Here is a 16,151-nt window from a genome sequence, read left to right as displayed (position 1 = left end):
CAGGCCTCCCCTGCCGGAGGGCAGACTTGTGTCTGTGGCTGGCAGCATCCATTTTGTGATGCCAGGGCTCTGTTAGCTGGTACCGGGCATACCGGTGCTGTCATGTCTCTCCCTCTAGAAGGGTGGGCTCATACTCCCACACCAGTCATTGGTGTGGGGCTATGATTCCAAGGTGTTTGACACCAAACACGACATGTTTCCATGCAGCCATTCCAAAGTTAGCATTTACTGTTTGGTTATAATGCACTTAAGAGTATATGGTTTGGCTGCATCACAAACAACCCCGGAATAAAGGTTCCAAAAGCTGCAGAGGGGCTCTGCTCATGTATGGGCACCCTCTCAAATGAAACCCAGCACCCTGCCTTCAGGATTGTTAAGGCCTGCCATAGGGGTGACTGATAGGTTTACATGTGTAGGGCTATGGAGAGACATAGTGAACCTATATCTCAGTAAGGGGTGCATGCACCACCTTACCCAGGCTGCAGTAGCAGACCTGTGGTGTCATCTTGGAAGGCTTCCCAGGGGTGGCATAATACATGCTGCAGCCCCTGGCAGACCTCTGGGATACCTATGCCCTGGGTACATATTATACCATATACTAGGAACTTATAAGGGTACCCCAGAATCCAATCTGGAGCGTACCTAAAGTACATGGAATCAATTTAAAGGGAAGCAGATAGTTTGGCTGCTATTCAAGACCCCAGCCTAAGTCGAAAACCAGCAAAACACCAGGAAAAGAAGTGGGGGCAACCATGCAGTCAGATTCCACCTTCCTACACCCATCTGTTTAGTCTATAACTTTAGTGTTTTCAGCCTGTATTTGCCCCAATGCCGGGGCACTCGCTGAGTAGCCTTGCGCTCTACACGTATGGTCATTCATACCTTCATCAGACTGATTTCTGCTGAAAGTTATTTTTTTATTAACAAAATAAGACTGCTTTCACACGAAAGTAGTTTTAATTGCACAGATTCTATGCGCTTGGATCATGTACATAATATACAACATGATGAATTGCACGCTACTAAAGATACAAAATAAACTCGCAAGGAGTTTTAAACAGCGATAACGTGTTGCAAAGTGTCTTTTTTTTTAATGCAAGCCAGCCTTAACACACTAACCTGAGATGTGAGGTATTTCCTGGTGATGTAGAACACAAGGCTGCTAGCACTTACTGGGATATTTAAATAACACACAGCCTCAAGTGGGTAGAGCCTGTATTGGTGATTTACCACCTCTGCGCATGTTCTGCCCTGCTGTAAGAAAGTGGCTCTGTATACACTGTTCCCAAATAGGTACAGTGTGCACAGAGTCCACAGTCCCCAGAAGTTTGGCAGAGGCTAAAGTTAGATATAACCTTACTCTCTAAAGTGGTAGCTTGGTCGAGCAGTAAGGCAGTATCAGAGGACAGTGTAAAGCATTTGTTGTACACACTCAGTCAGCAAATTAATTCTCACACTCAAGAATTGAACTCTAGGCCAATGGTTTTGTATCAAAACATATAGTTGTTTTATTTTAGAACCAACCATAGGTATCAAAATATACTTTCTCAGAATGAGATGCTTTAGATAAATACTTTCAATAGGCAATAGACTTTTGAATGTACTAGATACAGTTGTTGCAATAGGCAACACAATTTCAAACACAATAATACACTGAGCTCAATGGGAATTTCTAGTAAAATGCAATTGATTACTTTTTGGATTACTTTTCTTACCACAGGACTGGATCCTAGATTCAGTCCTGGGACATCTCCTGTAAACAGTTGAGTAAAAACATTTTGGTTACAGTTGTGATTTTTAAGGAATATTATTGTATTTTAAAAGTCGACACTTAGAAACTTTTTCACATAGAATCACCAATGTTATCCTACGGGAGGAAATTCACATAGCAGGTAAGTAGGGTTATCGTTACTTTTTCTAACTCAGTGTTGGATCCTGGATCCAGCACTGGGGCATCTCCTGTAAATAGTTGAAAGAATGTGTTTTTGTTATACAGGCGATTTTTAACGAATATTTGTAAGTTTGCAAAATCGACACTTAAGAAGAATTTCTGGCAAGAACCAGGCAATGTTATCCTATGGAGGAAAATCAAGTTATAGGTAAGTACGGTTGTAATTACTTTGCAGGGTCAGTGCTGGGCACCAAGAACCAGCACTGGGATCTCTCCTGATAGCAGGTGAGTAAATACGTTTTCGTTATTCGGCTGGTTTTAGATGAATATTTTAAAGTTTCAAAACTCGACACTTCGAAGAATTTCCAAGTGAAACCAGTCAATGTTACCCTATGGAAGAAAAGTGAGTTATCGGCTTTTGGATAAGTACTGGCAGAGTTAAGGTTCTGGGCATAGACTCAGGGGTCTCCCAGGGTCAGGTAGGTACAATTGTTACACCCTCAGCGGCACAGGGGCAGCCGGGTGCAGAGTGAGTTAGGCCCAATGTTATCCTATGGGAGGCAGGGGACTTTTGGGTGGTGGCTGCTCGCTAGCAGGCCACATGGCTGTGGGAGCTGGGCTCCTGGTCACTTGCTCAGGGCAAATGGGGAAGTAGATTATGGTAGAGGCTGCACTCTTATGGGAACTCGGGCGGCTGGGTGTAGGGTGCTTTTGAGCCGTTGGGCGCTCAATGGATTTCAATGGAGAAGCTCAAGGACGAACAAAGGCTGCAAGCTCGGGGACGAAGATTCTTCAGGTGCGACCACCACTTCGAGAGGTAAGTTGGGTAGTTGGAGGATAGGTAGGCACCCAGGAGTTGGGCACAGGAGGCCGCAGAGCGCCGGGAAATCTTACCCTCTGCTGGTCGCGGTTGGAGGGGTCCCTGGTTCTGAGGCTGCAGGCGTCGTCAGGTGCGTCGAGGTGGGTCCTTGGGTGCTGGAATCGGGGTCACAGTCACAGGGGGGACGTCCTCGTGGTCTTTGTTCACTCAAGCACAGGCCAGGCTTGGCGGGTGCAGAGTGTGTAGGAGTCGCGGTTCCTGGCTGATGCCAGGGGCTTGTTACTTGCTTTGAGCAGTACCACTGCTCATGGGAGTCCCAGTTAGCTAGAGTCACAGGCAGTCAGGTCCATCGGGGTTTTTGAGGTTGCTGACCACTGGAGACGCCGGGGTTTAGCAGGAGCAGGTTCGAGGGTCGACAGGCCTGTAGGGCTGGGGCCAACTCAGTTAGTGTCTTCCTCTTGTTAGCAGCTGCACGGCAGGTCTTCTTGGTTCTTGATCTTCTTTCTTGTTTAAGAATCTGGATCTGAGGAAGGAAGGTTCAGGGTGCCCCTAAATACTTAATTTAGGAGCGTTACAGGTAGGTAAAGGTCAGGGACCAATGGGTCTTTTCCCTGGGGTGGGTACACCCCCTATCCTGCCACTCTCCTGTGGGAGGGGGGCAGTAGCCTAGTCCTGATTGGGTAGGGATCCCCATCTTCAAGTTCAAGATGGCGAGAGCCCGGAGATGTGCTTCACCTCGACTCCCCCACCTGATGGGTGGGGTTGGCAGAGGCTGGCACACCCCCTTTCCTTCCTTGGGATTTCCGGCCAGTCTTCCCGCCAGAGTGGGGGTCAGAACCAGTAGGGGCCAGTTGCTGAGTACAGCAAGTGGCCTGGAGAAGCTCACAAAGGCGGCATGCCTTTGAATCTTCCCCTGCCCATCCTGGGGGAGGAGACCTAGCACCACGCCCAGGCTGTGCATTGTTGCGGGCCCAGGAGAGCGGATGTCCAGCAACATGTCTGCTGTGTGGCAGCCTAGGCAGCCCCTCACACAAGATGTGAATTGTAGGTTAGGTTCAGGGGGCACCTCTAAGTTGCCCTTTGTCGTGCATTGTACATTAAATCCCACACTGGCATCAGTGCGGGTTTAATGTGCTGAGAAGTTTGATTCCAAACTTCTCAGTCTTCAGTGTTGCCATCATGGTGCTGTGGAGTTCGTGTTGACAACCTCCCAGCACCATATACTCTTAATGGCAGCACTGCACTTACAGTGCCCAGCAATGGACCTGGGTACTGTAGGGGCACTGGGTTCATGCACCTGTACCCACACCACTGGCATAGGGCACCCAGCTAGAGGGGTGGCTGATGTATGCCAGGGCAGTGTGTGTTGTGGGTATGGCACACAGGGATGTGTGCCATGTCGACTCTCTGTTTTGTTCTGCACCCAGACACTCAGCCTGCAAGGGCAGTGTGTGTGTGTCAGGGTACAGGGGCCTTCTCTGGTCACAAGGCCCTGGGTACCTAGTGTACCATTTACCAGGGGTAGACATGTGGCCAGAGATGCCAATTGGGTTTAGGCTTCAACACAGTTTTAGGGAAGGAACATAGGCCCTGGATACCTAATTGGCAGGAACCCAGGGAACACTCAGTCAAAGTACATCAGCAAGTCAGCAAAAAGTGGGGGTATGCCACGCAAGAAAGATGGCACTTTCTCAGACCTGCTATATAGACAGATCTCGTTTCACTGTTTCAGATTGGTTGGGAGTGCAGTCTTCTTCCCCTCAGCACTACGGTCTTTGTTGAAGGGCGCCTTCCACTTGCGTTGGCAGTGAGGGCATGGCATGCTTGTTTAAATGTGCTAAAAAGCCAATCACAGCCCTGCTGCACCATAAGGAATGTAGAAGGGAGCACTCCCTCAATTCGATGCCCTTATGAGGTGGCTTCCCCCAAGGACGGACTGGCCGTAGCAGGCACAGGGCGTTTCCCCAGTGGGCCGCCAGGTGGGGGGCTGGTGTTGGACTCCTGGGGGCCATTTTTGTTATGAACCCCCTGTAACAAAAGCAGCAGCGGTGAGACAGGAGTGTTGCTTTCCCAATAGCACCCCTCCCCCGGGGCTGGCTGAGCTGTTTGCCAGGGCTGGTTTCGGAACCCAGTCTGGCCATGTGCCCCTTTAGCAAGCCTTAAGAGCCCAATATGAATGCATCTCACACAGTGCTGTGCTAAATCTATGTAATTGTTGCCATTCCATTTGATGTGCAGGGAGGAGGTTTCTCTGCCACCATAGATATGAGTGAGTGCAGGCTCCACATCTATGCAGGACGGTAGTCCGAGGCTGGAGCAAAGACCCCCTTCCCTCCGTCTCACTTAAGTATGGACACCAGAAGGAGGAGGGTGGGAGGAGGCATTGAACACGAGGGACAGCGGGAGGAGTAGCAAGATGACAGACAGCGGGACGGGGCAGCATGACAATGGACAGCAGGAGGCGGGAAGGGAGAGGTAGCATATCAACAAAGGTGGGAGAAGGGCATGGGGGTCAGGGAAGCCACAATTCAGAGGGGGGAGAGACAGCCTGCAGACAGGTGCACTCTTATAGAGTGCTACAAGTTAAATTAAAAAAAGCACCTGCAACCAGTGAAAGGACACTGGCCAACGACAGGAATCCATAAGTGGTCCATGCTCCACAGAAGTGACAAACACACACATAGAAAGTGAAAATGGCATGTGCTGACCAATAAAAAGCAAAGAAATAAGAGAAATGATGAAGCCCTTTTTAGGTTTTTGCGTAAGTTAACAAAAGATCTCACAAATGATTGGGCATGCTCTGTCTCTGGCAGGACCGAAAAAGGGATTGCTGTTTTATAGCTTACCTGTCAAATGGCCCTATGTAATGTTAACTCCCACAATTAACCTGGGCTTTTTTTAAATCCAGCAGCACTTTGCATTCCATTTCTTTAAAATCACAAAGATGGATCTACTTTATAGATATTAACAGATAAAGTGATGGTATAAACAAGCCCATGCAAGCTTTTCAATCACATGTTTTTGGGTAAGTTCAGCACTTGTGCAACGTTTTGAAAATGACAAAACTTACATTTCTTTTGAGTTTGCCAAAATGCAACCAATCTCGTGAAACTTTTAGACAGTCACAAAGGGGGACGCCACCTGCAACGTCTGCAATTTCAACCACAAACCTTGTTTTTCAAGTAGATTAATTATTATGTACCTGCTCAGACAGAAAAGTCTCTTACATGGTGATGGACATGCACCACTGCCCTGAATTCCCCAACTGTACTGATGTCAGGATCACTAATGCGGATTTTTGTTATCATGGGCAAACATGAGCCATGCATGTGCGCCAGGATAGAGGCCTGTCTCACAGATTGCGGTCTTTTTGGATCGGTAGGTGCACCCGTAGCTTTACTCTCATGACAGTGAAAGGCTACTGACTTTGCCAGAAGTTAAGCAGCCCAAGCGCGGTGGTGGCAGCACACCATGTGTTAATCAGTAGGAGTGAACAAGTCTTTTTACCTGTGTCACTGAAGTGAGGCCTGCAGGCTCACTCATTTAACGGTCTACTGCTGTGTGCTTAACTCACTCTTGGCCTACATCGGTTTGGTGTGTAGTGCTGCTCAGTTCGTGTGGTATACATTTGCTGGTTGTATGTGTGCCTATGAATGGTACAATACATAAAGGATGCAGTACTGTGCAGCATGTCTATCAAGTGCTGGGTGTATGTGTGTCAGTGAATGTTACAGTACATGGAAGCCTCTGGGTTTCCAATTTTGGGGAACCCAGGGCGGCCTCAAGGAACATGAGGAGAAGAGGTAGAGTAATCCCCTCATACAGATTTGTGTATTGCTGCATTCCTGTAAATTGGGCGGGACACACTGGAGGAAAGGGCCTGGGCACATCTTAGCAAGGCGACTGAGCTGATAAGAGAATCATAAAGAGCAGGGTTTAGGCCCTGTCGTGACCTTTTGAAACATTTATCACTGTGGCTCACATTGAGGTGTGAACTTCTAGTCACTCCCATGACCTGTCTTCTGAGGCTACCAGATCTGGAGAAACTCCAGCAATGACAGACTGCTTCCTGGAGGAAGAGAGAGAAGAGGAGAGGGCGCTTCAAAAGGAAGCAGATTTTTAACATAAAATTAATATTCAAAGACTTGGAATCTAAATAACATTTGGTGCCTGAAAATGGACTATATGAAGGGGGAGCTAGGGACCCCAGAAAGTGTCAAGTGTCAAACAGCCAGATGGGCTGTGCAAGGAGGAGACGTTTTGAAAGACTTCTGGCTGTCATCAGGACATGAGGCTAAAGCTTGCTAGTCTCCCAGCTGGGTGAGGGGACATCATCCAGGGAATCCAAGCCTACCTGCCCTGAAGCACCAGTGCCTGCCTGATTGCCCACACTAGTGTGCCCTATGAGGGAGAGGAGAGTGTTGGAGTGAGTGAGGCCCAATTGAGGGATCCTGGTGAGTGGATGCCCAAAGTGATGTGTGAGGAGACAGCTGCTGCACCATTCGGGTTGTTGCCTACGTGCAGGCAAATCTCAATGACCGAAATGTTGGTGACCCCGTATGCCAGAAAAGGGCCGTCGTGAAGTGAACTGTGACCGCTGCTGCACCAAATGGGTCAGCATCCATGTGTAGTCCCAAGTCAGAAATCTCATATGCCAGGTGGGGATGCCGTAAAGATTGCTGCCGTGCTAATCGGGCCATAGCCCGAGTGCGGTATCAAGTTGGTAACCCGTATACCAGGTGGGGCCACCATGAAAATTGCTGCTGCGCCGATCCGACCACAGCCCATATGTGTTAACAAGTCAGCAATCTTGTATACTGGGTGGTGCTGTTGTGAAGTTTGCTGCTGCGTCGTGACTGAGGACCAGCAGCAAGATCTTCACACCCCCGACCATATGTGGGTAGGAACTTACCAAGCATCAGAATATGCATAGAGAACCCCCCGGCCACTACCGCTGCTGGACCGTGTGTGAGGAACTTGAGGACACCTCACTGCAGCACTCCTGGGACGAGTGCGAAAGACTTACCAGAGGAAGACACTACAGCTTCTAGTGCCCGTGAAGGAGCGCACTCAGAGAATCCGGTCATTCGGATCCTGCTGGTGAGACTAATTTTTGGACCAGACGACCTAGGGGGAACTTGCTTGCCAGATAGCATTGTAGTGCTGGAACACTTTTGACATTAATCGAGAATAGGAGTGGGACTCCTGAGACTCGCACTAACTAGTAGTGGAGCTTAACCTGAATGCCACCTATAGTGAATGGAGACTAATCACCACTGCTAGATGGAGGGGAGTGAGACTCGGGGACCCGCCTATGAAACACTAGAGCCATGATCTCAGAAAACACTGTGTATTGTTTGTGACTGTCGTATTTTAATTTGTGTTCATATGTAAATACTCTTTGTTTCATAAAAGAAAGTATTTGACTGGACAATCATTTATACTGCTGTAAGTATTTTGCGTTGTGAGCCTGTCTTCATCCATCTGTGTCTATCCCCTGAGAATCCTTAGACAGCTCAACCCATGCTACCACTGAGAGTCAAGTGTTAAAGGGTTACTTAGTATGTGGCCCAGCTGCTCAGCAGAATTGGCCCTGTGACATACTGAGTAAAAGGCCTCATCCCTGCGGTTGGGCCTAGTAACTCTTGCTTGCCCCATGGCCCTCTGTACAAGATTCTGATAGAATCCAAGCTGCTATTCAAGACGATTACCACTTCAATCATAATCGAATGAAAAGCGGAGTCTGCCCTTTGAAACATCCGTGATCTTCATGCAATGAATCACCTGTGCAGTTTCTCCTTGGGAATGAGAAAAAAATAAAGGTGTTGAGTAAAATAAAAGTGGGGAACTGCAATAAGCCTGGAGGAACAAATGCATTCCGCCCCTAAAACAAAATGGCTACAACGGGCCACTGACGGAGGCAGAAGGTGGTACATCTACTGCTGCTCCTTCAAAGAAGCAGACAATATTTTCTACATGAGAGTCTAATTATATTACAAAAAACTGAAATATTAACTGGGTGGTCGACACCTATACAAAATCTTGTTGCAAATTGCCAAACTCAGGAGGAGCTGTTGCAAAAAAGAAATAGTGAGAGAAGGCACACGACACTAGGTAAAAAAGGGTGTGCTATCAATTCACTGAATTAGCAGAAAGCTATTTTGGCAGAACAAAATAAATGATCAAGAAAAATCTATCGATATGCATTGGGCAAACCCAATTTTCCACTTTTATGGAATTATAAAGGGGAGTCAGACAACATATGATGGTTCTTGGTTTGATTGCACGTTTAAGTTTATTTATAAATACAAACAAATAACTATTACAGTTCATTTCACCCATTACAGTCTGTTTGGTTACAAAAGATAGCAAACCATAAAACAATACTTGAATTAAAGAATCCTAAAGCTTCTCAGCCCTCGAAGCCTATGTAGCCTTGGTGTCCACCTACTATTCTTAGCTAAATGTTTTCTTTTTTCTACATACCCAAGGTTACCTTAGCATGAGGTAAGAGGGTGACTGTAGGAGATATTTAAACAATTACCTACAACTGCACTCACGAAACGCTGAAAGTAGACCTACACGCATACATATGCATGCTCTGCCAACTGCAGACATATTTCTGCAAAACTGTATGTTTTACATTATGCATAAATTAAGACTACAAGTGTAAATAAATATAGTCCATCAATAAGGCACCAAGGTGACTGCTTTAAAATAGAGGCTAATTTCTCAGCTTAGAACCTGTCTAAATAAAATATGAATTTTCTTTGTGTGCCAAAGAACTGTCAACGTCTTTGTTAAGGGTTCATATGGTTACTGCGATTATATACATGTAATGATTATCTGTAATCATATATGGATATGCAAAGATACCGGTATCTGTACACAAATGCTGAATGCATGCAGATGAGACGGTGCCTATCGAATTCAAGAAAAAGGCTCAGGCACAGTCGGCTGATTGGCAGTGGGAGAGCCCCACCATGGACTTGGATCAGTTCCTAATTATGCGGCAATTGTTCCAGCAAGAAAGCAAAAGCAACCTGAGATCAACCACCGTGCAACGCACAAGAAACCCTGCATAATACTTTCAAATCTCATTTTGCCGGTCACATCTTCCCCAGCACAGGTTATTTCCATAATACAGCAGAGGTTATGCAGATTTTGGGGGGGAAATACATCTGAGCAGTATCTAGGGAAGTCAGTAGGCTGGGGTTATTAATGAGTGCGCTGAAAGCATCCTTCCGTCCCCAACCCGCTATAGCGAGCTAGCTACAAGCAACGGTTATAAAATCATCACCGTCCTAACCCTATTATATATTGAAACTGGTAAGGTAATCAGAATTAGGTTCACAAAGAACCCACAAAAAAAGGAATTTAAATTAATTGGCCAAACTAAAAACTAGGTTTGAATGAACAGAAAGAAGTGGGAACTCATGGCACTGCTAAGAAGGAGAACAATGGAATACAGTCTATCACAACTGCTTGAAACACTTCCACAATAAACTACTGCACACCCAAATGTAATGCTCAATAACAAACTAGGATTGTCTTTGGTTTATACATAGTCAACCATGCCCAACCATAGTCAATGATGGTTTTGGTCACATAGTTGATTGGTGTCTATCCTGTCAGGCCTCGCTCTGCTGTGGCACTCACTCACCTTAATATGCAGAGGCAGACCTTCCCTCCTGATGTCAAGCGGCAGAACCCGAATCTCTGCTTGCTCTCAATGTCCGTAAGAACGAAGGTAAAGTGCTGGCCCACTTGGTTCTGTAACAACCTGCACAGAAAAAAAAACAGAGAAGGTAAAGTTAAGCACCATGAAATGAGATTTAATATAAAACAGCACAGGTACAGAAAATAATAGTCACAAAGGCAGGATTTTCAAAAACAAAAAGGCCAACGAGCAGAATTAGAAAGGGGAACCGGGAAAACAATACGAGAACACAGAGATGGAGTCAACCAGAAAGCAAGCAATCACATCCCAGCTTCAACTAGCGCTCTCAATATGTTTTGGGAGTTATTTAGCTTATGTTTTGGGAGCTAATTGCTTCCTCGGGGAAAACGGAGGCAGCTGCTAACTAAAATGTACTGCATATAAAATGTTAGGTGATAATGCAAGATTATTGGGCTTCTATGAATTGGGATTTTCGTAAAATGGAGGAATCTGAATTTTAACACACAATAACGATTTTTAAAACCGGAAATCCCCTTTAAAATATGTTCTCACGCTAATTTTCGACCACAAACTGCTCAATGACATTTCTTTTTTGATTTTGTTAACAGTTTTCTATTTTTGCTGCTCTATTGTTTACTTAGTTGTATATAAAGGGGGAGATTTACCAAATCTTCACACAACGTAGCACAGCCTTCCGCAGGGCTGCGCTGCGTTGCCTGTCAGGGAAGCAGCATGAATACGCCATCTTTTCTAATATACGGCTCTCTCCTCCCCTTTCCCTTGCACCGGGGCTGATTACAGCTGCCGTGCACCACGCACGACCTTAGCTAGGGTGTGCGCATTAGTCTAGCATAGGTTTCGTGCACGAACGATACACTTCCTGTACAAAATACTACGGCTAGACATGAGGGAAAGCTTTTCCCACTTTGTATGCGTACTGCACAGTGCAGCACGCATGCAAAGTCGGAAAAGGAATGAGAAATTGAAGCATTTCTCATTCCTTGCGCCTAGAAGACAAGAAAAGATAAACCTGTGATGCCGATTATCTGCTCTGATAAGTTACGATCAATGTGCAGCAACCTTAAGTAAAAAGCACATCTTATGACTACAAGAAGATGAGATGGGCCCATAAAATAAGAACACATGTGTGAAAATTAAAATATTCCTGTAAATATTTTAAGAAGAGAAAATAAACTATGTAGATTTTTTTACAAAGCACTAATGCACACAGTCTTATGATGGATGTACTAGCTGCAACAAATTTGTGTTGTTTAAAGTAGGCTAAATGGCAGGATATTTATAAAGGTGAAGTGTATACTAAATCCTCTGGTACTCAAAATCATCAAACAAAATAAAAAATAAGGGTTCATAGTGATAAATCTGTGAATCACTGTTTATGTAATAATGCCATTCAAATGTCAAAGCCCTATCTCAGTAATCCTAAAAAGACTACAATGAAAGTTATGTACTCCCTATTTCATTTTCAAACTTGAGGACAGGCAGACATTTGTTTTTGATAAAACAGAAAGGAACATTGTACGATATAGGACAAATAGTAAAAATACTTCCATCGAATCCTGATGATTGTTTTAAGAAGGAAAACCCCAAAAGCTTGGAAATAGAACTCTGAATTCAAGAAGTTCCATAAACTGCATTGTGTTTAAATTAGGACTTCCATATTTGGAGTTGCATAAGCATTCTTAAACTGGATGTAGGGCTATCCAGTCTTGTTCCCTTGAATTACGTCCTAATCCTTATTAATTCTAAAGGCTAATCTACCCTCCATTTTGCTCAGAGGAGTGCAATGCCTAAATCTAAAACTACTGATTTCATTTTTTAGGTCTTTATTTTAGGTCTTGCTACACAGGCAGCTCTAGGTGTCTGTTACAGACTGAAATTTTCAATATTTTTGTCTCAGTCCAATGCTTGATTGAGAGTATCCTCAATCTCAGGTCTCGGCTTTTGATCTGATGGTTGTCCTCCGAATTTGTTTATTTGCCCCATCAGCCTCAGTGTTCTCACTGGGTGAGTTGTATCCTTCCACTGTTGATTTAAGGGAACTATTTTTCTTTCAATGGCTATCCTGTCTCACTTTCTCTTCATTCTCTGTTTCCCTTATTAGTTTTTGCATGCTATCATTTCATCTGGAAACCACATTCAACATATAACAATAAGGAAAACTTCAAATAGCAGATAATGATTGTTCGCTTCAACATTTAAGTGCCTAAATTAGGTAAGCATGTGGGAGTCCCTTCTTCTGCAACATATAGGAATGCAATTAGAGCCATGAGAATGATTATCATCACAAACCAGCTAAAGCTTGCTATGTTCATACCAAGATCCAGAACTCTCTTAATAGACCCAAAGAACGATTTCAAACTACGAAATTCAATATCAAACCGATGGCAGGCTTGCCTACTGGTTTCCAAAGAATTTTAACATTTCTTCCTCAACAAAGTAAAACAACTCAAATTCTTCATACCCAAATCAACATCAGTCCCTTTCATACCTTCCTCCTGCTCATAATTCTAAATCTGCATTAATGTCCGAGCGGCAGCTAAGCAAAATCATCACAGTTCTGAAACATACCTTCATATGAGGGCCTTATTCAACCATCCATTATCAAAAGCAAGTATGATGTCAATTATTTTAACATTTTCTTTCCAAGAAGATATCTTCCCAAATGCACTAAAAACTGGCAAAATGTCACCTTTATTGAAAAGGCAGATCCATCATTTCTTTACAACTATAGACTGATCACAAACCTTCCATGGATTGGTATGGTAATTGAGAAACGTATTAGACCAACTGAATTCAGTGATAATCAAACATTGCTTACTAATCATTCTACAAATCAAGGTTTTATAAAGGCTGCAGCTCTGAAACTGCCATACTAAAAATTCTTTACAACATTCATTCCTTTCTAGACATCATTGAGGCCTTTCTTCTGGTCTTGCTCTATCATTCAGCAGCCTTTGATTCCACATACCACCAGAGATTTATCCACATTCTGGAGAGCTGAATGTGCTTTCATGTTACAGATTTTCCTTCGTTAAAATTATTCTTGCCTCATCACAAACAAATGATAAAGCTTGGAAACTTCTCCTCAGGTTCTGATTCAATTACCTGTGGAGTTCTGCAAGGATCTATCCATGCTCCAACTTTGTTTAATTTATTCATAGACCCTTTGAAAGACATAATGAAAAATGCTGGTCTTGCAATCCTTCAATATTCAATACAATGACACCCAAATGTATGTGACAATCTCTTCTAGCAATAAAATACATATTTAAAAAAATTGCCTGTCAATCTTTTGTTAATGGATGTCTAGCACCTGCCTAAGACTTAACCCCGGAAAAAACTGAATGTTTCCTACTTCATCATCAGCACAAATCTAAATTTGACCACAACTGGATCTTGAAACTTCAAACAATTGATTTCTCTTGCCTCTGAGGCTAAATCACTGGTCATCTGGCTAGACTCACATCTCTATATATCCTCATACATTGAGCACACCATAAAATCTGCAAGAGCTACTATCTATTTCTTCAAAACGTAAAGCCCCTACTAAAACCGAAAGGCTTTTGTCTGGTTATCCAATCTGTTGTCATATCACAACCCAACCAGAGAAATTACTTCCTGACAGGATCAATAAATCATTCCTGGCTTACCTTAATGTCTTTATGGACTCAAATACCAAACTAGCCTCTAGTGCAAAGCTATTTGACCACATCACCAGAACCTATCATGAATTACACTGGCTAACCATTGAAGAAATAATTAAATTCAAGCTTGCTTGCAATACGTTCAAAGCCATCCATTACCAAAATCCAGCCTACTTATCATTTTTGCTAAAAATCTTTGGTGATTGTAAAAAAAACACACAAAAACTCGGAAACAGAAAGGATTTCATCCATGCTTGAATCAAAGAAGTTCAGGGCACAACTTGTTGCAACCCAATCGTTTCCCGGCACATCCCCATTTCTTTGGAACCTTTTACCTGAAGGCATCCATCAAAACATGAACTTTTAAAAATCCTACAAAAAACTACATAACCCCCTGCTTAATCTCTACTTTGCTATATATAAATGCTATTCTGTATACTTTTCATCTTCTGTATTCTCTATAATCCCTTTGCATCCTCTTCCTTCCCCACCTCTTTCCTGATAAACCTTTTTCTCACATTTCCTTTTGGAGAACTGTTTGCCACACATCTCATTTCCCTCTTCTTTTTAATGTCATCCCTTACGCTGCCTGCTACCTGTTCCACTATCCAATATTCTCTCATTTTCATTGATGACGTATTATATATTCTCTGTCGCCTCTGTGTTCCCCAGCCACCTTCCACCTATCCTCTAATCCTATTAACCATCTCCCCCTATTTTCTGCTCTTATAACTTTTCTTTCGGAATGTTATTCCAGTCTGTCGATTCTGATCTGCTCACTTGTTCTGCCACTCTACTACATCCTTTTGTACAATTGTATTTTTGGTAGCATCTAATCATTTTAGTGTTTCTTCAGGTTCTTTTAGAAAGGGTCCTGGCTCTCCACTGCCGTGTAACTTGTAAAGTAAGGCTACCCGGTCTGGGTTGAACTGCGCTTGATAAAATTGTGAACGAATAAAACCTGAGTAAAAACTCAACACACTTGTGAAAGTTAAGATGCAAATTTTTGTTGAAGCCACACCCTCTTTGAGATCAGACCTGTTAAAAACTAAAGCCCAGTCAACGTTTTGCCCTTGCTTCCTTTCAATTTTAACAAACGGGAATCTGTTCTCTGGTGTCTTCAAGGAGCAGAATCAGACCCCTACGAGGCCTTGAGTAATTGTATAAAGTACAGGAACCTAATTACAGGAAAAATATATGTCTCGCTCCAGTGATCACTAATAAAAGCCTAATGTACTACACCATGTTTCAGAAAATGATCTGTGTCTGACTGCAGGGTCCTCTAGTAACGACATACACTACAGCAGGCAGTGGAAGACTTTTTTCTGACACCACGGACCTCTAATAATGACCTATGCTACTGCAGCCTACTAAAGAAAAGCATTTCTTGCTGACTCTAGAGACTTCTAGTAACAGCCTGAGTTAATGCATCATGTTTTAGAAAGCTATTTGTGTCCGACCACGGATCCCCTCTAGCAAAGACTTAAGGTACTGCAGCCTCTTGGAGAAAAGATTTGTTTTTTAATCCAGCGACCTCTCAGTTACAACCTCTTGTGCTGAAGCCTGGTTTCAGCAAGGGCCTGTGTCCAACTCCAAGGACCTCTAGTAATACAGCCTATAACTTCTCACAGATGCAAAACCAGACATACTATTCATAACTGAATCATGGTTGGGAGAGGATATGGCTCCAGTCCTGCATGAAGCTGTTCCCCCAGGCTATCAAACGATCACCCAAAATCGTATAGGCAAAAAAGGAGGTGGTCTATCTGTTGTGTTCAGGCAAACATTACATATCACTAAAGTTGACAACATCTCCATAAAGAATTGTGAGGTTCTTCTAACAAGATGCAATCCTACACCGTCTTCCTCCTTTAACTTCCTACTCCTTTACAGACCTCCACCTAGCAATGCAACATTCCCAGACGCACTTCTAGACACAGTTTCAAACCTGCTAACAATACACTCCAACCTATGCGTTCTGGGTGACCTCAACATTTGGTTTGACAAACCCAATATGACCCATCCAAAAACAATAATCACTGGCCTAGACGCACTGAACCTTCATCAGATTGTCCACAAACCCACACACATCGC

At 43.9% G+C, this 16,151-nt stretch overlaps 1 protein-coding gene across 2 annotated transcripts in view; it reads right to left on the bottom strand.

Moving 5' to 3' along the window:
• The window catches only part of DENND1B (DENN domain containing 1B), a 1,072,082-nt gene that overhangs the window by 596,090 nt on the left and 459,841 nt on the right, over nucleotides 1-16,151 (bottom strand). For both annotated transcript variants that reach the window (XM_085601836.1, XM_085601835.1), the window contains exon 5: nucleotides 10,375-10,494. In XM_085601836.1, coding sequence (XP_085457962.1) covers nucleotides 10,375-10,494 — 120 coding nt within the window. The remainder of the gene's footprint in view (nucleotides 1-10,374; nucleotides 10,495-16,151) is intronic.

Source organism: Triturus cristatus, chromosome 4_2 (genome assembly GCF_964204655.1).
Source record: "Triturus cristatus chromosome 4_2, aTriCri1.1, whole genome shotgun sequence".
Taxonomy (NCBI): Eukaryota; Metazoa; Chordata; class Amphibia; order Caudata; family Salamandridae; genus Triturus; species Triturus cristatus.
This window is presented reverse-complemented; position numbering and strand designations above follow the sequence as displayed.